At 40.9% G+C, this 25,826-nt stretch overlaps 1 protein-coding gene across 1 annotated transcript; it reads right to left on the bottom strand.

The window, feature by feature from the left end:
- Positions 1 to 19,415: 19,415 nt before the first annotated feature.
- On the bottom strand, positions 19,416 to 24,779 carry LOC119766511. Its single transcript, XM_038251100.1, has one exon. It carries the CDS (start codon positions 24,777 to 24,779, stop codon positions 19,416 to 19,418), a length of 5,364 nt encoding a protein of 1,787 aa, XP_038107028.1.
- Positions 24,780 to 25,826: the final 1,047 nt, after the last annotated feature.

Genomic DNA, 25,826 nt, shown 5'->3' with positions numbered 1-25,826 from the left:
AACACAATCCGTCCTGGGAGAGAGCGCGCCCGCATCCATCCCCAAGATAAGACACAAGAAAGTTAAAGATTTAATTTATGTTTGCTTTTAAATATTTAATCCGAATCATTGATTTTCTGATTTAAATTGGAAGAGATGCGTGTTTTTCGGGCGAGGGATCTTCCGGGATCTGCTTTGCCGTGGCGGCGTCTCCTTCCGCCGGAAATACCAGAAGACGGCTGTTGGTACCCGGATTGCTTTTAATTTTGATTGATATTGTTGGAATTAAATTAAAAGGATGTTAACAGTCATTTGTTTCATTGGAAACTTTTGGCCCGGGATGGAGCGAGGTAGGCGTGGAACGGAAGGAAAACTTGTTTGAAGACAAGAGGTGATGAGTTGATGAAAACTTTCTTGAATTTCATCTGAAACCATGTCGATCACTATTTAATTCGATATAAAAAATACAAATTAAAATACATAAATTTCAATCTGCATTTATGTTTCTGTCAAACTTTTCATGCCATTTCTTATATATTTGTGGATATGTTTTTTTTCTATTCCTTATGTATTATTTCTTTATTATTTTTATTGAAAAGATCAATAAAATTCACAAACGTGTCATTTGTTAACATTGAAAATTGGACCAATAGTTTTCGGGTATTTTAAAAATGAAAAACATCAAAAAGAAATCAAATATGTATACCTAAAAGAAGCTTAATGACGGTACAACCAGGTAAGGTAGAAATTTGAATTTGCTTTAAAAATATTTTTTTAAAATAATTTTGTCCAGGTTTTCTATATTTAAAAAAAAACACGTTTTTATCAAAAATTAATAACTCCAAAACTATGTTCCACCATCACGCACTATGGCTCAGCAGTTTTTTTTTATTGTTTATTTTTAAACATACAAAAAAATCGAAAATAAAAAATACATATTGTTGAAATGTACCTTTTGATGATAAAAAGTTAAATAAAATAATCGGATTTTTTTTCCGTGTACCTATTTCTTCCATTAAATTCTTAATCATAACCTGCAACTTTGTTGAAGACGCCAAATCGTTCAGAAATCCCTTTTCAAGATACACAATTTCATTAACTTACATACTAGGGTGCCCCGAAAAAATGACCCCCTGCTCCACAAGCGAAAAACAGAGAGTTGAGATTAACCCACTGATACCCGAGCCTAAAGTTGGTGAAAAAAAATGTTTTTCATACAAAAAATACTTTATTCAAATCACTAATAACTTTTCAAGGTCGAGTTTTGCAGCTTTGGTATGTTCTACAAAGTTGTAGAACATTAAATTTCCAATAAGAATCTCACTTTTGGGAATATTTTGATGGAAATAGCGCACCGTGCAGACCAAACCGTAAGAAAATTGAGTTTTCAAAACATTTTTTCGATTTTTCCCATACAAACTTCACCTTCGAGTATCAATTGGCAAATGTTGACCGATTTTGCTCATATTTGACCCAGAGTTCCATATTCTGGGCACCCTATTGCATACCCATTTTGTATGACCGGCACCCATAATTGTGTAGAGACTTGTATGGAAAAACCAGCCGTCCCCTAACATGACAGTTTTCGTGAATTGCGCGTATCCTCCGACAGATGGCATGTGGACCTCGTCGGAGTCCGCCCATTAAAAACGCAACTCAAAATTTGCATGGGAAACTTTTTTTCCGTGACGGCTTTCGCGGCACGCTCCTTCCAACTGTTCGAGACTAATATTTTAACGTGGCGTATCTTTAAACAAGTTTTTCAAGAAAATGATTCCAGAATGCTTATTTTGTCGTTTTAAACCGAAAGTAGGCAAAAACTATATCAATTTAAACTATTCGCCATTTTCAAATGTTTGGCTAGATGATATCAAAGGCCGCCATCTTAGGCCCACTGGGCCCACAAAAAGAGGTACGCTCAGTTTGTATGGGAGCTGTCAACATGCTCCCGGGCTGGGAAAAACGAATGATGCAAAATTGCTTCTCTTGACTTAGGGAATGCATGAACATAGTTTCATCCAAATCAAAACAATACAATTTTAAAAGAATCGTGAAAAAATGCGAAATTGTAGAAAACTTTGAGAGAACTACTCAATTAATTAATTCAATTAAATTCTTCTTCTTACATTAAAATAAACCTTATGTCTGGGTTATTTTTTTTCATGTCGGAAAAGCAATTGAATTTCTTCTTTTTTAAGATTTCATAAATGCAACGTTCAACGTGATCAAAATTGTGATTTTATAGAATAAAACATAGACTTAAACATTTTGGTCAGCAAAATCGTACAATAAAGTTTGTAAAGCCTTTGATATATCTCAAAAAATATTTTAAGTTATTCTCAATTTCCAACAATTTTGAAGGAAACATAACTTTATCCGTTCAGAAGGTCTTTTTGAACCTATGTTCTTTGATTGTTTTTACTTTTCTTGATTTATGTTTTAATTTTTTATTTTTTTTTACTATTTTCAAATACATTTATCTTTTGGCTATTTCGAAGGTTATTTTGAAAATTTGTCCATCCCCTTCTCAATGCGTTCTCGTGTTCTGTTTTACCAGTAAATTCTTACACTCTTTAAAGTATTTAGCAACAAAAAATTATGGTAATATTCATCAAAAAATTGTGATATAGCCTGTGGCAAAAAGATGTGTATCATTACATCAGGAACTGGTGATTTTTTATTAGATTCTCATTTTCACAGATTTTGTTGGTAAAGTGATTAAAAAAGAAATCCAAAATTAAAATTTTAAAAATTAAGCTTTTAAGTAATTCAATGTAAAATTACTCAAAAAAGAGGAAATATTGAAACCAACAAAATTTTCAACCTATCAAAATTATTATTATGGTACCCAAAATTTCAGGCACAAATCACATGGACATTTTTTTGAAAATCTCAATTCCCAAACACTGCCCTGCACCAAATGAATTAAATTATATATGCATTTATTTATCATGTTTGTTCTTTTTTAAGGCCAATTAATCAAACTCAAATCATAAACTTTCACGTAATTGCTGTTTTTTCATTATTTTCTGTGACTATTTCGTGTTTTTTTTTCATTTTTAGCTTTTAAATTACAAAACAGTGTGTATAATGTAAAAAAACTGCATACTTGTTTTGATAATAACAAAGTTGAGAAATTTGTTTGAGACACGCTCAAAATTGATTTGATTTGATTTGATTTGATGGGATAACCAACAGGGCCACAAGGATGACCTATGTAGCGGTTGCCTAGAATTACAGTGGCTCAGACTTAAAGGGAGCATCTTCAAATTACTGCCGTATGAAGGGCCAAAAGGGGGTGGTTGGACGCGAACAAGCAAAATCACTCACGGTGTCCTCAGGGGAAGAGAATCTCCTTCCGACAGTAACCTCCAATAACTCCGAAAAAAGTCTGACAAAGCTGAAAAACAGGGCTCGCACCATGTTGGGGGCCTAAAAGGGCGCGGCAGACAGCTGGAGACTGACAGGGGTCAATAGATGTAGTAATTAGACAATCCTTAAGAATTGTACAATTAATACGCTATTTTCCCCTTGTGACGTAGTTCTGGTCTTCCACTATCTACATCCAATCTCCGCCATTACAGCATACCGTCCACTGCCCTGATGCTCCCTCCCCGATCCCCGGCTTTGATTCTAACTACTAATAAAAGGGAAAAACATAGATGAGAACAGGTCATTGCGGATGGAGAGCAAATCGAGCTCAGTATCCCCTCACAAAGACTGGTGGTAAGTGTTAAAAAAGAGTGAAAAATATGAAGAAAGATAAGAAGAAAAATGAAAACATAGTATGTCAATGCGGATGGATCGATGATCCCCTCACAAGGACATTAAAGAAACAGATGGTAGAAAGAGCAAAAGAAGAAAAGAATATCAAGAAAAAGATATATAAAATAAGGATCAAAAGACATCAATATAGAGAAATATTCAACAGATTACTTCAAATATTGGCGTGGATTATCTTAAATGGAATGTGTGTATGTCAGTGTAAATGAAAGAATCTTCTGATATTTAAAAGGAAAGATCTCACCAAATCAGATATCTTGGGCTTCAGTCCATTTGATCGTCTGAATCTTCGAATTAGATGGAATCTCAAATTTTAGTCATCTGCAGTTCCTGCAGCTCTTCTGGTTCTGCACGATCGACAGCATCAAGTTGAACCACCCGACAGCACCTAATAGAAGGTCATCACTCGGCCAATTCGTTCTGGTGGCAGGAATCGTGGCCGTGCTCAGCGCTTATCAAACGGGAAGCATTTCTTCGGAATGGGACTGCTGAAATCATTCCTCAAACACATGCAGTTGTTCACTGGATTCGGGCAGGATCAAGTGAGAACCACTGTTTGAGACACGCTCAAAATTGACCCCAATAATGAACTTTTTTTCATCAACACATTGGCACAGAAACATGAAACAAATAAAATCTGTGAACCGAATTTCACTTTCTTCCGTTTTCAAAAGATTCAAAATCGATCAACAATCGATTTTAGATAATTTTTTTGATCAATGCCCGTTTTGAGGTGATAGTGGGTCTTAAACAATCAATGAAATTATTTGTAGATTTTTCAGAGGTTTATAAATTTTCTATAGCATCGTTTCGATTTTTTCAAAGCATAAAATTTGAAATTACGATCCATGGTTTTAGCATTTCAATGGAAAAAGTGTTTTCAAATGCGTTTTATCCCTGTTCAGCTGTTTTGCAATTAGTGATTTCCGAAATATTGAAGCACCGAGGATTTTTTTTTGCAAAAAAAAAGGTTTCTGCTCTACAACGCAGATTTAATTTTATAGAATTTCCAAATATCGTTAATCATTCTTAATATCAATGCTTTTCATAGTATTATCAGTTGATTAGACTTCTAATTTCATTAAAATTTAGAAGTTTTTTGATAAAAGAAATTGCCGTCTGATTTTTTGCATTTTTGAAGGGGGAGACAAATATTTGCAACGGCCTTACTATTGAAAATAAATACTGTAGAATAACATTCTCTTAACATTTTAAGATAATTGATTTTTTGTATTCTATTGAAAAAAAAAGTTTTCTCGCCTATCAAAAATCATTTCTTCTTCATAGTAAATGACAATTTAATTTTAGAATCCATTAATTCATCTATCCCATCGCTTTTGCTAGAACACCCGGCTAATCAAATTAAGATCTCTTAAAAGCCGAGAAATCATCATTTAAATTTGCCACCAAAACCCGAATATTACGCCTAGAGATACGTCCGTCCATACCACAGAAAGGGTTGAGCCTCAACTCTGTATCCATTTCCGTTGAACGACGAAAAATCGCCCGCGGCCCAATAAAAAGAGTTTACTTTTGCGTTTACACAGCTTTCATCGTCCTGTTGCAACTCTGCTGCGTTGTAACTCTCACAACAACAACAACAGCAAAAACCAACAACACCATCCTAGCAGGCGTTGAAGACTCTCTTCTTCACCTTGTGCTTCGGCGCTGCGTACGTCTTCGGTCTTGTTATTCGTTTGGCACTTTTCATAATGCGCTCGCAGGCACAGAGAACCTAAAGGTGAGTGTGAGGTAAGAAGCTTGCTTGGATCGGAATCCGAAGATCCAAAGTCGGGCCCGAAAAAAGCCTCCCGGGCAGGAGAGGAAATAAAAAAAAGAAGGAGGAAACGAAGACCGGCGATGCGAGGAGCATTTCTTGTTAATATAAGTTTTGAATTCTAACATAAATAAACAAGATTTAGCAACTGGCGTTAACCCCTTCGAAAAATGTTATTTATTATTTTCACGCTTCATGAGCTAATTGAATTATTGAAATTTGTGCCGCTGGGCAAAAAGGGTTTGCTCTCGCTCTCTTTCCGGATCTTTGGGATTTTGCTAAGTGGTGTGTATCATTTCGGAATCGGCGTTTTGTGTTTAGTTTGTGTTACTGATGTTTTTCTGGTTTTGCTGCTGCTGTTCTGCAGTGAGCGTTTTTTTTTTACTTCACCCAACTTATGGCTATGGCTGAAGTGGTTGGACAGTAGGGATCGAAAGCTGAAGAGCATTGGCGAGTTTTTTTTTTCATATTTTTGTTACGTTTGAATTCACAATTGATGAAACGATGATGGGTTATGTGCATTGTTGCGATATTGTAGCGATCGTGTAAGAGGATTTGCGTTTTTTTCTGAGTTTATGAAGGAAGGGTTGTTGAAGTGCAACAGATGGAACCTTTTTTTATTTACACAAGTCGATTGTTGATTCTGAACTGCTGGCTGGTTTTATAATTCTGAAGACAGTTTTTGATGATTTTCTAAGTTTATAAATTTTTTTTTTTGTTGATTACACTTTATTCCCTCTAAAATGTCGAAGTTCATTAATATTTTTTTCTACTGATTTATCATTTCGACGTTGTCGTGCTATCTTGTCACACCCGCCATTTCGACGTTCCGAGAAAAAACGCGTTTAAATGTTTGAACTTGAATAAACAAAAACGGAAGCACGCAATGTAAACAATAATAAACACGTTTTGCTTGGCTGACCATTATTTGCATTGTCCCGTAGTTTGGTTGAAGTTGGTTGCTGGAGTCCCGAGTTATAACTACAAATGTTTACGGTAGTCTAACTTGTACGTACGTCAAACGCGTTCTGACCTGAAATCCCTTTGGCCAGTTGTCGCATTTACATCTATTTTCAGGGAGTGACAAGATAGCACGACAGGATTGAAACTACTTTCATATGTAAAGTGACAAAAATGCACGGAGTTTTTTCGGATTTCGTTGAATATCTCAGGATTGAAATCGATTTTTAGGGATCTGTGAAGGTCAAAAGGTGAGACATTGTGAGCTGCACAAAATGGCGTTCTTAACTCAATTTTGCCCAAAATGCACGTACGACAAGTTAGCACGACGGCGACGATTTATTTAAAAGAAAAAATATCTTGTTGAAATTTTTAAATTGGAAAACATTAAATAACAATAAAAAAATTAATAAAAAATTAACGAAAAATGTAAATTTTGCTTTTTAATTTTTGAAATTTTACAGGCTTTATTATATTTTTTTTGAAAAAATGGCTCACTGAATTGAGCTGTCTGTGGATCACTTTTTGCTTCATATTTCATCATTGTTATTTAGGCAATCCTGGATTTAGAATTCGCAAAACATTTTTGAGACCAAAATAAGAAATGAAACAAAAATGGTTCAATTATCCGAAATGAATTTAAACTCATTCTTTAGCAAAATATTTCACAAAAAAATAAATAAATAAAAACAAATATTAAAATCACTTCTACAATCAAAAGCACATCAATAAGCAACATTTTTTGCATCATTTAATTTTCATTAAATTGCAAAACAACAGCTGCGAAACACACGCCTTAATGGTTCGCAATCAAATTTCATCATCCATTTGCCTCTCATCTGCAGTCGATCAATTTGTCTTGCTCATCATTTCGTCTCCCTCGCAAACAAGTGTCTGAGTTTATTAGACATCAAATGACAAATGATTATTGACTCAATTTTCCTTCCAACAAAAAAAATAGCTACAAGCCAAAACGCCACAATATAAATATTCAAATTTTCCACTTCCCTCACTCGAACCCACGAAAACGACACGAAAAAAAACGCTCTCCTCACAATAAAAATCGCGTAAAAAACGCGACTTTTGTGTGTTTGCTCGTGCTGTTTGCCCTGAATTGTGAGTAGCCCGAAAAACGGCAATGATCCACAATTTGCATATTTAAATTGCGTTCAATTACCACTTCACTGAAAGGAAACAACAGAAAAAAAATGCGAGCAGCAGCGGCGAGATTTTTCGCGTTTCCACGCGCGCAGATTTGACAGAAGAAAAGGCATAAAATTTCAAATCTCTCCCCCACTTCGAAATCAAACGTCACACCCCTCGACGTTTGGCTTAGCAGGCCGTTTGACTTTTCCGACTGTTGCGAGGGGGGTGACACTCGTAAACATATGTCCTAAGAGTGTGACAGTTTTTCTTTTTTTCTTTGAGAGGGGGAAAATTATTGGTTCCGCGGTGGCAAAACAAAACATTTCTGTGAAATTTGCATATTCGCGTGAAAAATGTCAAATGAGGATAATTTTTCAAAAGTGAGAGAGAGAAATTTTTGATGATTTAAGTTTTCGGGCAAATCGATTTTGAATTTGCGGCTTAGCGGCAACAATATTGCCACTTGCCGCTAAGGAAAAGTGCGAGCTCGCCGGTGGAATACTAATTCATTGGTGAAAAGAGGGGACAAGATTCTTCCGAGGCGATGAAATGTCATCTTCCTCCAGGAAACAGACTGTCCCTGAAAGGTGGAGTAAAAGAATGAAACATCACTTTTTTTCTTGCTTGAATCCCTAAAGATTTTTTTGAACCGAGAAAAACGGGAAATAAACTTTTATTATTAGCATCTATTAGGGCCATGATATTATTATTAGCGGTATGCTTCACCGTTTGCCATTAATATCTTATTCAGTGGAGACTCCTCTCTAGATGAAAAAAGTGAAATTCAAAGAATTCTCTCCGAGGGGAATACAAACATTATGGCTTGTGCATACGTCCAGCGAAAAAAAAAAACATAAGATGAACAATAAGGTCGAAATTCCATCCGGACACGTGGGCTCTCGGTCTTCGGTGAAAATTGTTGGAATTAATTCTGGGGTATTAGGAAATTAACGAGCCAGGGCGAATCGGGAATTGGTCCGGGCTTAATTTTTATGTTTGCTGATAAGGCGGGGAGTTTATTAAGACTTTGCGGCATTTTTTTCCGCATTTCTTAAAAATACTAGAACGTTTAAATTGTTCGCAATTTTAAATGCAATAAAAGCATTTTAATTAGTTTGTTTTAACGCAAATAAACGTCAAAAGTTGGATAAACTTTCCAGTTAATACTGTTATTGTTCATTAAATCAATTCCAGAATAAAACATAACTAGAATAAATTATGAAATGAACATATTCAGAATATTATCTTTTAAAATAAAAAAAAAGTAGATCATTAACAAAAATATAATGGAATTGTATTTTATCTAACAAATAAAAAATGTGTGCATTTCGAACAACCAGTATTTTATTGCAAAAAGATAAAATATTCGCGAACATTTCGTGGGACTGTACATAAGTATTTCATGAAAATTTAAAATGCTTTCAAAGGAAGCGACATAAACTTAAAAAAATATTTGCAACGGCTCAATCTAATTTTCAAATTTGCAAGATTAATTTTGTATGAATTTTTACTTTATTAGAGTTTTTTTGTTGTTGAAAACTAAAATTTTCACAAAACACTTTATTTTTCAGAAAAAAAACTGATTTTTTTCTAATTTGCAATATAGGTATTAAACGAACAGAACGAATTTTTTCATGCATTTTCACATTATTAGAATCTTTTTTAAAAATACAAAAAAAATACAACATACCGTATTTTTTGAAAATATAAAATTAAAAAAAAAACAATCATATCACACGAAGCGAAATTTTGTATGCATTTTTACTTAAATAGAGTTTTGTTTTGTTTTAAACTAAAATATTCACAAAACACCGAATTTTATGGAAAAAAAACTCAAATTTTAAAATTTTGCAGTATGGGTATCAAACGAATCAATATTTGTTATGCATTTTCACTTGATTAGATTTTTTTAGAATAAATTGAATTTTCTTAAAATACCGTATTTTCCTAAAATACTCACATTTTCAAAATATGCAATGCAATTGAAACGATTTTTTCTTCAATAGAGTTTTTTTTGTTAAAAACTAAAATTTTCTAAAAATACCGTATTTTTCGAAAATACTCAAATCTACAAAATTTACATTATGGGTACCAAACGAAGCGGAATTTTGCATGCATTTTTACTTTAAAGGTGTTTTTTGTTTTGTTAAAAACATCAACACTCACAAAACACCAATTAAAAATAACAAATTTTAACATTTTCACCTATAAGTTTTTTTGGTGGAAAATGGTGAATTTTCAATAAATACCGTATTTTTCGAAAATACTCAGATTTTTAAATTTGCAATCTGGGTATCAATCGAGGCGACATTTTATAAGCATTATTACTTTACCAGAGTTTTTTTTGTTATAAACTTCAATTTTCGCTAAGTCCGTATTTTTTCGAAATTATATACTCAGATTTTCAAAATTTGTATTATGGGTATCAAAAGAAATGAAATTTGTGATACAATTTCCTATTATTTGAGTTGTTGTTGAAAAAAAATGTAATAATGTAATTTTTTTTTCAAAATATCCAATTTTTGGAGAGTACAAAGCAAAATATTTTACTACATTTGAAAAGATATTTCTCAAATTCTAATGGCAATAAAACAAATTATTGAAGTTGATGAAGTTGAATACTGTTGTATCAAAACGATGTAAATTTATGAAAAAAAAAAGAAAAAATACACGAAAGTAATTTAACTTTAAGTTTCTAGCTGCCTAAAATGATAAATGTGCAAAATACAACTTACAATGTTAATATCTGTAGCAAAAAGTAAGAAACATTTGCAGCTCAAAAATAAAGCTTAAAGTAGCATTTGTTGAAATTTCAAATCATTCGTTATGCAAAACGCACATTTTCCAATAATGCTTCACAGTGATTGATGACATCATATTCAAAGCAATTTCATGCAAATCACTGCCGATTTTGTCACTGTTGAGAAGCAAAACAGAGACAGAAAAAAATCATCAACCAATTCTAGCAGATGCACCAAATCTAATCCGCCACAAATTTTATATGCGTAAAACCGTGGAAAGTTGAACAACAGCAACAAAAAAAAACAACCGTTTTCCAATCCATTCCACGCGCGGTGCGGTGCCACCAAAGTTACTTTGCCTATATGCGGCACAATTTTTTCTCACTTTGTCATCTTTTTGTCATAATCGAAATAAATAGCGCTCGGCAAGTTGGCTTTTTCCGCGTTTGTACGATGCGAAATATACATGGAAAAATATTTGTTTTACCTCGATCACTCATACTTTTTCCTTTTTTTCGTTAGTTTGGGCACAATTCTTCGAGGCTTGGCGCGCGCAATCAATCATATTTGAGGTATTTACCGAAAGAAAAGAGATGAATAATTTTTATAAATTGCACCCTTCGTCGTCGTCGTCAGTCAGTCAGTTGATTTTGAGGCAGTGTGACGATCCTTAAGCCACGTGAGTCGTCCTGATGGTTTTTGTTTCTATTTATTAACACTGAAGGAGAGGAAACAGCAGTCATTTAAGGGTTTTCCAGGGGGTGAATTGGGATACGCCGTCAGGCCCATGGTTTAAAATTTAATTTTTCGCGGTATTTTCGAAGACCAGAACCGGATTGGGTGGGGAAAAGTAGGGTAAACGGTTGCCATTCAGTAATCTAGAATTGGTAAGGCCGATGACTCTACAAAGTTGGACAAACACGTGCTTGCTCACGACACTGCGGACTAGTTTCGTGGGAAGGAAGTTGATTAGACTGTATAATATTTGATTAGTTTTACCGCGTTGATGAGTTTCATATTTGTGACCCGCCATTAAGTCAATGAAGTTGCAGATTAGTCCAAATTACTGCGAAAAATCCTCTAAAATTACGTTTTTTTTTCAATTCGTGGCATTTGTTGCCCCCAAAATTTAAAGAGAGTTTCAAAATATGCATTACTCTTCGCCAAGTTTCAACTGAAAATATCAATTTTCTTCCCCCCTTTCACACAGCAATGTGAATCTGCGATCTTCATCGCGTTACTAATTGAATTTTATCTTTCAAGAAGCCCTCAGGGTTCATCTTCCCGAGATGCGAATTCAGCTATCAGAACTACTGCCGTGTTGCCAATGACGATTATCGAAAAATTAATATATCATCGAAAGTGGCTCCGTCTAACCGTCGAATACACCGCCGTCGTCATACTTTCGGGTACCAGTCCCGAGAGACCCGTCGAAAACAGACGAAAATAATTATCAAATTCCTTCGTCAAATATTTCACCGGCATTTGATTAGCGCGGGCGGATTTTCCCATTTTCCCTTGGTTTTTGGTGGAAAAAGGGGATATTCGTTTCGTCTAGGATAGTCGTTGTCGTCGTCGTCAATGTTGATGGTCTTCTCGCCACATGCACAAAGTTCGTCAGCCACCACAAATGAACCTTCTGTCTGTTGCAATCCTTTACCCTCTTGACTGTGACTAACTTTCCCTCCCTCAAACAAAAAGTGAGAAGAGAAACTTTTCCTTGCAAATCGCAGGAGGCGCGCCCGCCAGAACACGTGGTTCGTCAACCAGCCAGCCAGGTCGCAGTAGTCGTATCAGTTTCCTGCTTCCTGAATCGAGTCGCGCAGCAAAAAAAAAACTCCACGCCTGCTACTGCGAAAGGGTTCCGCAGACAAATGGGAAATCAAACGGAATTCCACAAACGACAACGTAAACGACGACGATGATGGTGGCTTCATGGCCTGCTAGAATTGTGGCATCAATCATACGGTTGTCTACCGCACGTCACTTTGCAAAGGAGGAAGTGGGACATTTTTTTTTGCTTCGCCTTCTCCGCCGCGCCAAACTAATGAGAAAACACGGTCGGCCACACCACGTGAGGAGTGGAAATTATTTGGAGCATGCTTAATTGAAATGTTTGGCCTGTGCGAGGAAAATTTGGCAAATGAAAACGACAGCTTAACCAGCAAATGGGAGGAATTTTTGCGAAGGGAAATATTTCCTCCACCGAATACCACACGTTTCGACAGCTCCGTCTGTTGACTGACAAATTGACAAATTAAATCACACACAGAGTCGGAGAGTTTTGTGAAAAGTTGAACATCAAAAGTTTCTCCTTTCCGGGAGGGGGTTTGGCACGCAAAGTGACGAACCCATCCTCGAACACAAAGTTGATTTGAAATTTCGACTAATTTACATTTCAACTGCATGGATTTCCTTCTAAAGTAATGTGAATTTGATTGGTTAACTGTCGTGCCAGGTTGGTCGTAGAAGGGGAGAAAAACAAAAAAAAAACACATATCCACAGCTTGTTTCTTTGCAGAGAGCTCAGAGAGACTCTATACACAGTCGCTCTGTTAAGCAGGAAAGGAGTGAAACGCCAAATTATAATGTATTACTCCATCAATCATCCATTTCTTTAAAACTTTTGCGCCGATTTGACAAACGATGTAATCCCGGGTAATCCAGGGAGCATGAAAGAAAGACGACCGACTGTTTTCTTCGTTACGGGAAAATTAGCCTGGACGGAAGAGGGTTGAGGCCAAAAGTGGCACAAATAAAATTTTGCTACTTCACTTTTGACTAACGCAACAATTAAAAAAAATCGTGTTATAGATTGAAGATTTTTTTGTTAAAATTTCAAATAAAACACAGTTTTCATTCAAATATTAATACAATGGCTTTACTTTCATTTTTTATACATATATTTTTTTGCCTTGATAGAATTTAAAAATTGTGTTAAATAAAACATTGATGAACATCAATTTTGCAACTAATTCTCTGAATTTCTTCAAGGCCTATTTTGATACTTTTAATTATCTAAGCTTATTTACTTGTCTGTTCGTTTGTGTTAATATTTTGATAACCAGATGTTAAAGGTACCGTTAGCAGACAATGAGGCAATCATATATATCTCGTAATTTCTAAATAACTAACAACTTTTAGGATGACACAATGTTATTTAAATTTTAAAAATCAATAAAAGAACTTGATGATCTCTTCAGTCTTTTCCGAAAAGGTTCAAAAAACAACATTTTGATTTTTTGCTTTTTGGATGTCACAGATGCGGGTTGAAAAAACTCAAAATGCTGAAAATCCAAATTTTATTTAAAGGACCTTTTGAAAAAGACCCAGAACTCTACATTAAATGCTAATTAATAACCCAATTTCCCACATTGAACCAAAGAAAAGAAAAAAAAACAAAAAAAAAATGGTAAAACTTGTCATCAACAATGAGAATTTGTTTAAGGAATTCATAAAAACGTGGTGCATTGCTGGAAGTAAATTTTTTGATCATAGTATTTGAAATTTAAAATTAAATTAAAATTCAAATTTAAATTAACCTTTTTGATAAGTCATTTTTGAGCAAACTAATGTTTCTTATTTCATTAGCTGTAAAGTTGTTAGGTTTTTTTCTGAGAACATAAACCATTTAACTGAATTTATTAGATACTGAGATATTGCAAAAACTGCTCCTTCACTTTGGCCAAATCTCATCCCAAAAGGCCCAATGTCACCCCTACTGACCATTGTTGTTATGTTTTTTGTCAAAAATAGTTACAATTAAAAAAATCTTAAAATAATTTATTTTTTGTGATATTCGCCACTCTCATGTTAAATGATGTCTTCCACTCGGTCAACGCCAAGGACCACAACGCACAAAAAACAATTTAATTTAATAACACTGAGCAAAATTAAATCCCAAAACGTCGCCCGTGGTGTCGACAATAAAAGCATAAAAGGACTTGTGTTTTGTGAGCGCTCTCCTCACCTCCTCACCCCACGTGAGTCAACCAAGGTTGGAAATTCCCGCCGAGGATAAGTCATTTCACGAATGAAATAAACTTTTCCTTTTTATGGGCTGACTTTTGGACGTTGCGGCACCACGGACCGTTGGGGAGAGCTAATACATCATACACAGCAAAAAGACGCACCTCACGAATCGGATGATTGATTCGTTACGTAATTGTGCCGAGGAATGCCCCGAGTCCAACTCTCACCCCTAATAGATAAAAAATAACATAAGTTTTATATCTGATTTTGATATCGAAAATGATAAATTGTTTATCATACACATGTGCAAGTTTTTTTTCTCTCCTCTCTGTTTTGGCAGATATTTTTCTGCACCTTGTTTTGAGCCCACGGATTGACTTGTCCTCTTATCGAATCGCCCTCCGGGAAGTCCTCGGGAAGGGACATGTTTTACGGTTTTCAACAATTTTCTTTCGTCACTCACTCCCTTAATACTTGGGATGGCTAGCGTCCAGCGTTTTTTTTTTCTTCTCTCCCCAGAGGACCATAAAGATATTGGCCGTATTGACGTTCGATCGATCTCCCACTCGAACAAAAAGCCCCCCCAACCGGACTGAGGAAGATAACAGATTGGGTGGCTTCTTTCTTATAACTTCCCTTGGGGGTTGGCCGGGAAATGCTAGTCACGATGGGAAATCTCCTGCGTGTCTTCATTCCGGAAAATCTGTGTCTGTTGCGAGAAGTACTTAAAGATATATTAATTTTCAAATCCACTCCGACAAAAAGGGAGAAAAGGGCGAATTTGCGCGAAGAAAAATGAATTCAACAGATATCAGACACACACAATTGTTGCCTCATTGAGTTTTTGAGTGAGTGTGACGGGTAGGGTGGACCAGATTTCAAACAGCTTTAAAACTGCTGAAACACTGAAATACACAGTTTTGGAACACTCTAATTTTAATATAAAGCAAAAATTTTCGTAAGGGCTTCGTCTGTGCTCAACACCATTTATTCCCAAGGATTGTGACTAATTTTTTGACGAAATTTACAGATTGTCGAGGCGCGCGCGTGGTTTGTGAGACGAATTCGGCTGTCCAAACGAATTTAAACATCATCAATCAACACACTCGGCTCCCTTCGACGAGAGACACAAATGGTGTTTTCTGTACGATAATGTGGGATGTAACATTCTGGTTCGCTGGTTCATTGTCTGCTGCAGTGCATTTTGGGAAATATGTAATATCATTTGTCAAAAGTTAACTTATTCGAAAAAAGGCGCTCAATTAAAGATTTGTTCTGTGATTCCTGCACAATATCATAAAACTTCGAAAGACCATCCCAAATGGGGAGAAATTTCCCCCTTTGCCAAGAGAGAGATTAAATTCAAACTAATTATTCTAAAAGCCATTACCACCGTTCATTTATCTCTCCGAAACCGGTGCGAACCTGGAGCATCAGCACTCCATAAAAGCATGCATCTCACCCCCCACCAACCATAAAATAGTCAATATGTTTGCACACATGCACCGCATTATTATTGAGACGTCTGTAAACAGATATGCACTTGATGGTGGCGACGACGACGACGACGTCAATACATTGACTCATTGGACGAGGAGGGAGGCCTTGTCGTGAAACTGCATGCACTTGTGCAATAGAGTCTTCTCTCCCTCGATCGGGGCCGGCCGCACATATGGAAAAGAACGCATCAATCTGTTGCAAATCTAGGATGGATCGGGGAAGGGGAAGGGTTGGGGGCTAAAGCCACGAGGGCATCCCTCAATTGATTGCGCCAGACCACAATTTCAATTTCAATTTAGAGGTTAATCCTTCTTATAGGAACGGACAGGGGCGTTGCAAGGAGGTTGCGAAGCAAATCATGTTTGATTTTCAGCCAACCTTTTGAACACTTTAGAATCAATCAGTAACTCTATATAACGTTTTCATTACAACCAGTGCGCCATGGGTTTCATATGTACATAGGACCTTTTGAAAAAGTAAGAAAGAACTCATCATTATAACAAAATTAAAAAAAAGTTATTCTATTTTTAGTTGTTTTCTGATTTTTTTTCATAAACTGAGATTTGCTCAACTATTCAATAGATTGCACCTGTTATTTTGTTTAACAATTTGATAGCCTATATGGGATTTAATAGCACAAGTGAATGAAATTTCATCCAGATTTTTATTTTTATTATTGTTTTGGAATCGGGATGATGTCCGCTATCCATCACAATTATTATTTCATGAAAAATTTTACAAAAATACTTCATTGTTATTGCAAGATTAGAATCGAATGATCGCATTTTTTTTCTCCTTTTTATAACACTTTTTCTAAATATTGAAATTTTCACAAAATTGTAGTTTTTTATAACATAGGTAGCATTTGATTGGGAATTTGACATAAATGTAAACAGTTATGATGATTTTTTTTTAAAAAAATGTCTTAAAAATCATAAAATTTCGTATTTTTGAAAAAATTGGATTTCCAAATTCGAAAGTTATTCTTTGTTTTTTTATTGTTAAAAAGTAAAATTTTTCACAAAACAACCCTTTTAAAAAAAAAACCTGAAATTTTAAATTTAGTTACTATACGTATGAAACAAACGACATTTAGTTGTATATTTTGATGAAAACATATTTTTTGAAAATACTAAAACTTACGAAAAAAGAGTGTTTGTTGTTGTTCTAAAGTTATAATATTTTTTTACAATAAGCGTATTAAATGATTTGGAAATCTGACTATATTTTACAAACTGTAATTTTGAATTATTTTTTTTTTCAAAAATACGCACCCATATATCAATTACTTGGAATATTTTTTCAAAAAACATTGCATTTTAAAAATTCAAGAAAAAATACGTATTTTGTGATTGTTTATTTAATTACAATAGCAACGAATAGCCGGGCATGACTGCAGATAGCACACAACAGACAAGCTGACCATGTAAAAATGGTTTTAAAAAGTTCAAAACCCTGTATCTTTCGAAGATTTTGTTATCATAAAGGTGTCACCGAAATAATTGATACGTGAAAAAACTGCTGATTTTCAAATTAATTTTTGTCACTAAAATTAATTTTCAAAAAATACGATTTTTTTATGTTTTAGGAGAAATAAATTGCCATCTTTCAGAAAATTCCATATTAGACAAAAAATCCCTGACCAATTAATGATTCTTTGAAAATGTTATTTAAAAAAGGAAAGGAAAAAGGTTAACACCCGCAAACTCGGAACACTTTTGTGGTAATTTGTCAATAGGAGTCAAAATGCAACTTTTTGTACCTCCCACAATCACAAAACTCGTTTTAACTGGAAATTCCACAAAAATGATCAAGCTTTATAGAAAACCATAGTTAACTTATTAATTTAATGGTTTCAGTGTCACTATTGCGTTGAAAATCGTCACTTTCGGAGAAAACTCAAGTTTGTTTACATTTGTAAGAAAAGGTGTTTTATATTTATTCCAAATAATTACATTAAGTATTAAAATGTTTATCGACACATCAGTCGAAAGATCATAACAAAAGCTACCAAATAAAGGTAAATGCGGATCATTTTGTTCAATTATCGATTTTCTATGCATATTTTAGGGATTTTTAAGGATAAAAAAATGGTTGAGAGATGGATTTTTGAAGAATTTTCAGATAGAATCCTCTTTGAAGGCGGACACATATTTTTTCTGTAATTGACAAACTAAATAATAATAATTTGCTACAAAATGACCTTAAATCGATTTTTTGAATTTTGTATTGACAGATACGGTAGTGTTTCACAAATGTGTCATTAAACCCTTTCCAACACCTCTGTCCCCGAACCTCAAACGACCAAACGTCGAATGGCCTGCTACGACGACGACGATGACGACTACGACGATGCCCTTGCGCTTATGCGCTGAGTCGTTTTATTGAATGCGATTTTCAATAGGATTTGCATGGCCTACTGATTGTTCCGTTGGTGCCGTGTACGGAAACGATGAACACACTGCACATGAATGATTGACTACCTACATCGCCTACTTGGATATTGGATTGGATTTGGGTCCGCCCCCGCCAATCTGTGCAACGTATGTATGGTGAAGGCTTTTTTACACACGAGCACTCGGCTTGACTGACTGGTGGTAATGTTTCTAATTGATTGGTATTCTAATGATCCAATGATTGCCTCATTTATTTCCTGATTAAAGTGGCGCCTCAAGTGGCTCTTGGCTGGGTCAATTAATCGAGTGATAAAATATTCACCATGTGTAACTCTTTATCAGGGGGGCTTATGCGAGCCATTTTGCAAGTGTTTGGTTTATTGAGCCGAGATGGTGTCACTGCGATAGCGGGGCAGGATTAAAAGTAGTGGGGGAGGGACGAATCGGATTATAAAGAGGTCCCTTAATTACTAGTCGGCTACTAATTACTGTATGCTCACTTGAGACTGGGCGACGCTTTTCATCAGCGAGGCTCTTCAGTCTGTCGTCGTCTTTGCCGTGAAGAATCGACTTTCGATAGACGATTTCCCGTTCGTTTTCTTTCCCTATTGAAAGTTAATACATGTTTCTATTCAGGGAATAGCAAAATAAAAAATCTGGCGCTTTCAATGAAACGAGAAGCGCCCCTTTTCTTTGTAGTTTTAGCCTTTTTTCATTGATAAGCGTGACCTGTGATCTGACGCCGCGGTCGGTATCATTGAACGAGAAAACGCCACACAATCAACTAAACATTAATAAATGTGCGTCGAGCTTTCAAATTTCTATATGTTAGTCGCGGGGAGCAGTGGAACATGCGAAATAAAACGCGGCGCACTGGATTAAACTAAAGTGGACTGTATTTTTCTACTCTCGACTAAATCTAATTTTATTTGTAGCGTAAACGTGTTTTGCCGACTGCTCTGGTCGACGGCTGTGCTGAGAGTGTTGTGTGTGTGGTTACTTCCGCTGTGAGCGGGGTTTTTTGTCGATCAAGTTGGCAGCGACGGGCGACGGCGAGTTTGACAGCTGCTCGTGCGGGGGGATAGGACGCCGCACCAACACCGTCCGTTGCGCACAGGGTGACTGCGCGCGAACATCCTCCCGGCCCTTGAGGCGGATGCCTCAATCCATCGGAAGCGGGACCAGCTTGTGCACCGGCCGCTGATACTCCTTCTCTCCTCTGCGCACGGTGACGTTGCGAACGACGCCGTACGGGTCCGGATGTGCTGCGACGATCCTTGCGAGCTCCCAGGCCGCAGGTGGCGTGTTCTCGTTCTTGATCAGGACCAGCTGTCCCGGATCCAGATTCTGCTGCACCGTTTGCCACTTGTTCCGCGGTTGGAGGGTGGCCACGTACTCGTCACGCCAGCGTGCCCAGATCTCGTCGACGTGGCGCTGAATCCGTTGCCACTTGTCCAGACGGCCTTCTTTGATGTGGCTGACGTCCGGTTCCGGCAGCAGGTTGAGCGGCTGGTTGATGATAAAGTGGCCCGGCGTGAGGGCCTCGTACGAGTCGGGCGACGCAGAGAGCTGGCACAAGGGGCGCGAGTTCAAGCACGCCTCGATCTGCGTCAAGACGGTCGAAAGGTCCTCGTACGTCAGCGCCGTGTTCCCGAGCACCACTCGGAGGTGCTTCTTCATGCTCTTCACCGCCGCTTCCCAGATTCCTCCCATGTGGGGGGCGGATGGAGTGATGAACGTCCACTTCACCTTGAGATCCGACAGGTACTGGTTGACAGCTCGGTTGAACTCAGGTGACTGCAGGTGCTCTCGGATGTGTCGGTCCGCGCCCACGAAGTTGGTTCCGTGGTCGGACCAGATCTCGCTGCTTATCCCACGACGGGCGAACATGCGCTTGAGGGCGGCCAGGAACGCGCTCGTGGACAGGTCGGAGACGGCTTCTAGGTGTACTGCCTTGGTCGCGAGGCAAACGAAGACAGCGACGTAGCCCTTCACTGTCTTGGCCGTCCGAAGGTTGGAGGTGCGGACGAGGATTGGACCCGCGAAGTCCACACCGCAGTGCACGAAAGGACGAGCCGGGTTCGTCCGCACGGAAGGCAGGCTTCCCATCAGCTGCGTCGCGGTTTTCGCCTTCATTCTGCAGCAGCGAGTGCAGTTCGCAACGTAGCCACGAACCACCGTTTGGCAGCCAACGATCCAATATCTTTGGTTGAGTGTGGCGATCATCAGAGTTGGCCCTGCGTGCAGGTTGCGAAGGTGGACTTCTGACAGCAGCAGGTTCGTGTACCGGTGCTCTTTTGGGATGATCACAGGATGGCGCACGTCGTACGGCTGGTTGGAGTTCTGGAGTCGGCCACCAACCCGCAGAGTGCCATCTGCGTCGACGAACGGAAACAAAGCCTTGAGCTTGCTGTTGCCTGGAAGCGGTGCGTTCTTGACCAGGCAATCGATTTCCGTCTGGAAGCTGTCGTGTTGAGCCGCTCGCGCCAGTTGCAAGCAAGCGTCGTTGATCTCCATCGGCGTCAGCGGTCCTTCCAGCTTGGGCGCGTTGGTGCGACGAGCCAGAGAGTTGAGCCGCAGACGGTTGATCCAGCACAAGATGCGCCGAATGTGAGCCAGATCCGAGTAGCGGTTGAGCAGGAAAGTCAGCGTTTCGTGGTCGCACCAGGGCGGCGGCACGGCGCTCGCGAACAGGCAGGTGATCGTAGTCCGCATCTCCAGCAGCTCATCCTCTTCGACCTCGCCCAGTGGTTCAATGCGCCAGTAATCCTTGATCTCTTTCAGCCAGCTGGGGCCGTAAAACAGGGGGTGCATCAGCAGCTCAAGCGGCGTGATTCCCCGGGACGCGCAGTCGGCCGGGTTGTTCTTGGACGACACGTGGAGCCAGTGCTTGCGCGGCAGAAACTGCAGAATCTTGGACGTGCGGTTGGCCACAAACGTTTTCCACTTCCTTGGCAGCGACGAGAGCCAGTGTAGCACGATCTGCGAGTCGCTCCACGCCACTAGCTCGACCTCCAAGTGCGTGAACGATTCCAGCACCTTCACCATCAGGTCCACCAGCAACTCGGCCGCCAGCAGCTCCAGGCGTGGCAGGGAGATTTGTTGAATGGGTGCGACTCTGGTTTTGGCGACGACGAGGTTGATTTCGACTGTGCCGTCTTCGGCGACCGTGCGGGCGTAGATCACAGCTGCGTACGCAGCCTCGGAGGCGTCGCAGAACCCGTGGAGTTGCAGCTTCCCTCCAGAGTGTGGAATCCAGCGCTTGATCCGAATTCGTCTGAGGTGGTGTAGCGATTCCTTCAGCGCAATCCACTCTCCCAGGATGAAGGCTGGGAGTGGATCGTCCCAACTTAGGTCGTAGAGCCACAGGTGTTGGAAAAGGATCTTCATCCGGATGGTCACAGGTGCGATCCAACCGAATGGGTCGAAGAACTTCGACGAGTCGGACAGTAGCTGGCGCTTGGTGTTGGCACTGTCAATGTCGAAGTTGAGGTCGAAGCTGAACGCGTCCTCCTGAGGGGTCCACTTGATTCCCAGGGCCTTCACGGCGTCTTCTTCTTGGGGTAGCTTGAACGGAATGGACTCGTCTTGTTCTGCACCGCACTCCAGTAGCTGCGGATCGTTCGAGCTCCACTTTCGCAGGACAAAACCACCACTCTCCAGGACGTGGGTGATTTCGTTGCGCAGGTTCTTGGCGTCGCCGATCGAGTCTGCTCCGGAGAGCAGATCGTCGACGTAGAAGTTCAGGGGGAACCGCTCGGCTGCCAGCGGGTGCTGCTCCTTGTTGTCCTCAGCGACCTGCCGCAAGGCCGCCATGGCTTGGTACGCCGCACTCGCTGTTCCATAGGTGACGGTCAGCAAGCGGTAGTGTTCCAGAGGTTGCTCCGGACTTTCACGCCACACGATTCGCTGGTAATCGGCATCTTCTCTGGCGACGAGCACTTGCCGATACATTTTCTCGACGTCGGCGCAAAAGGCAAACTTGTAGGTGCGCCAGCGGGTGAACACGTTGAAGAGTGGCTCGTTCACGTTCGGCCCCACTAGCAGGCGGTCGTTCAGGGACACCCCGGAGGCAGTCTTGCTCGAGGCGTCGAACACGACGCGGAGTTTCGTCGTCTTGCTGTCCACCTTCCACACGCCGTGATGTGGGAGGTAGAACGATTTCTCCGGTGTAACTGCCACCTCGCAAGGCGGCACCTTCTCCATATGCCCGAGCGCCAGGTACTCGGTCATGAACTGCTTGTAGTTCTGTTGTAGCTCACTGTCGAGGCTAAACTTTCGTTCCATGGCCTTGAACCGCCGGATGGCAGCGGTAGCCGATTCGCCGAGCTGCGGCTTGGCACTGTCGAAGGGAAGGCGAACCACGTATCGCCCAGCTTCGTTGCGAGAGAGTGTGGAGTGGAAATGCTCGGCAGCGCGCTGCTCGTCCGGAGTGTACTGCATGGCTTTGGGCACCTCCTCCACTTCCCAGAACTTCCGTAGAGTCTGGTCCAGGTTCATTGTAGTTGTGAGCCCCAAAACCGCACGGCCCTCGGCGGCATGCGATGTGTCGAACTGGCCACCGACCAGGTAGCCGAAGATGGAGTTCTGTGCGATGGGCGCACCTCGACCGTCGAACAGCTTGCCCGGTTCAAGAATGGAGAAGAAGACCTCGATTCCCAGCAAGAGGTCGATCTTTCCACGCTGGTTGAAGCTCGGGTCTGCGAGCGGCGCCTCGGCCAAGGCATTCGTGTCGACGTTGAACTGCTGACTCGGCTGATCCGGAACCAGGTTGTTCAGGATGAGTGCATCCACCACGATGACGACACGGTCGTCGAATCGCGATGCGATCTGCAGCGTCACTGCTCCGGTTGTCTTGCTGGGCTTCCCGTCGGTGATGCCGCTCACGAGAATGCTGGCGTTGCGCCGTTCCAGGCCAAGACGTTCGAAGGCTTGTTTGCTGATCAGCGAGTTCATGCAGGCAGAGTCGACCATTGCCCGCACTTCGTGGAAGACGTTGTTTCTCCCCATCACTTTGACGACAGCCGTAGGCAGCAAGCTCATGAAGTTCACTGAACGGCTGGTCCGGAGATCCGTGACATAAGATGCCACCGAATCCGCTTGCTTCGTCGTGTCCACCTTCGTAGGTGGCTGCTTCTTTTCAGCTGCTGGTTGGTCGCGGGGCTGCCCGGAGTTCGAGGCGGAGCTGGCATCACCCGTGCAGAGCAGCGTGTGGTGCTTCTGTTTGCAGTTCCTGCACGATCCTGACGTGCAGCTTTTCACTCCGTGGGTCGACTTGAGGCAATTGAAGCAGAGCTTGGCTCGCTCCACCAACTCTCGTCGAACGCTTGCTGGCAGCTCCCTGAAGCTGGCACACTGGTAGATGGTGTGAGCTTCGGAGCACTTTGGGCAGGTTGGCTGGGTGTTCGCGTGGAAACTCTGGATCGCCTTGGTTGACGGAGCGGTCTTTCGTTGATCCACCTTCCGCTCCTGCTCCTTCTTCGTGGTCGTGTCAGCTGCCTTCTTGGAGTAGGATGCGCAAGTCTCCAGGGCATCGCATCTTCGCTCGAGGAACGTGACGAACTCGTTGAAGCTAGGAAATTCCAGGTCGACTAGCTTTTGAGCCCACAACGAACGAGTTTCACGGTCGAGTTTCTCCAACACCAGGTGGATAAGCCACGGGTCACGGGCCTCGTACTGTGCGCCGAGAGCCTTGAGCTGGCGCACAACTTCATCCGATGTGGAGACGATTTTCCGGAGTCCAACGAGCGACGGTGCTGCCACCGGCGGCTGCTCGACGAACTCCTTGACGAGAGCCGCGACGGTGTATTTCTTCTTGTCGTAGAACTCGGTGAGTAGTTCCCACACCTCGTCGTAGTTTCCGTCGGTGACTCGGAACGAGTTCACCTTCGCCGCGGCCTCTCCATCCAGGTGGGACTTCAGGTAGTGAAGTTTAACGGAGTTGTTAAGGTTCCGGTTATGGATGCAGCTCACGAATAGATCCTTGAAGGACGCCCACTGCTTCCGGTCGCCAGAGAACATCGGCAGTGTGATGGGCGGCAGGCGCACCTCGAGCGGAACTTGGGCTCCGGCACCGTGAGCTTCTTCGATTGGACGGGAACGTGCGACCATGCCAGTTTGGCCAGCCAGTTGCGACATGGTGCTCTGGGTCTGGGCCTGTGCTTCGAGCAGCAGCTTCATGGCATCCCGCAGTTCGTCCTTGGCATCCACGACGGTCCCATCGCTGCTTCCACGAGGAGGCTGCTGTTCGTCCAGCATCCGGATGTAGCCAGCTTTCACTTGGTAGTAGACATCCTCAAATTCCATGCGGTGGTTGAAAATTGAGGTTATCTCGGTGATTCCTTCCGTCTGTTCTTCCAATTCGCATTGCACTTTGTCAAACTGGTCACTGAGGTCCGTCAATTTATGCAGGCGTTCCTGCAGCTCTCCGATCGGAGGCTTTCTTTTCTCCAACGCACTAATGTTCGACTGCTCCCACTTCACTCGCGTAAAAAGCACATCGCGACGCTTTCGAAGCGGTTCCATTTTGCGGTTCACTTTTTATCCGGCTGAGAAGGTCCAATGTTAGTCGCGGGGAGCAGTGGAACATTGGAAATAAAACGCGGCGCACTGGATTAAACTAAAGTGGACTGTATTTTTCTACTCTCGACTAAATCTAATTTTATTTGTAGCGTAAACGTGTTTTGCCGACTGCTCTGGTCGACGGCTGTGCTGAGAGTGTTGTGTGTGTGGTTACTTCCGCTGTGAGCGGGGTTTTTTGTCGATCAAGTTGGCAGCGACGGGCGACGGCGAGTTTGACAGCTGCTCGTGCGGGGGATAGGACGCCGCACCAACACCGTCCGTTGCGCACAGGGTGACTGCGCGCGAACACTATAATTAAATTTTTGTACCCCGTCATAATTACCCCGCGCGCAGTAGGCTGGTTCAACCGCTTACGAGAAGGGTTTTTTTTGGTGGGCTGATGAACTCTAGAACCAGCCTACTGTGCGGCCTTTCGGGGAACGACTTCTGGCAAGGGACGCGCTGCTCCTCAAATCAATCAAATCTCTGCTAGAAGTGATGAAATTTAGATAAATGATTTTTACTTCTCATTATTTCCTTTCTCGCCGTTTCTGGCCGCGACCACGGCGGTCACCGATCTTATCCGTCGTTCCGATCCGGGACCGGGGCTACGTTCTGTTTTGAAACTTTTTTTTTTGTTCCTTTCTTTTAATGAACTTAATGATTGTTGTTTTTTCGTCCCCCAGCCGCCGCGGGGTCATTTCGGCGAAAATATGATTATGTGTATCAGGAAGCCGGTTAATCGTTTTGGCCGCGGCCCGGCCACGCACAGTGGGTGATCTGGCGGGACTCCGCGCCGGAATTGGATTCGTGCGGCGGCAAAATGACTCAATTACGCACTGTTGTGCTTCAGGGTAAGAGTTGCTTTCTGAAGAAGTTGGTGATTTTTGTGTTTACGAATGATTCCGTCTGAGGCTGCAGCTGCGATCATTAAATACGCATTACCGGATGCATTCAACCGTGAACAATTTTAAGCCCATTTGCAGTTCGTTTGTGTGATTGAGTCTCGAT

This window comes from Culex quinquefasciatus, chromosome 2 (assembly GCF_015732765.1).
Source record: "Culex quinquefasciatus strain JHB chromosome 2, VPISU_Cqui_1.0_pri_paternal, whole genome shotgun sequence".
In the NCBI taxonomy this organism is placed as follows: Eukaryota; Metazoa; Arthropoda; class Insecta; order Diptera; family Culicidae; genus Culex; species Culex quinquefasciatus.
This window is presented reverse-complemented; position numbering and strand designations above follow the sequence as displayed.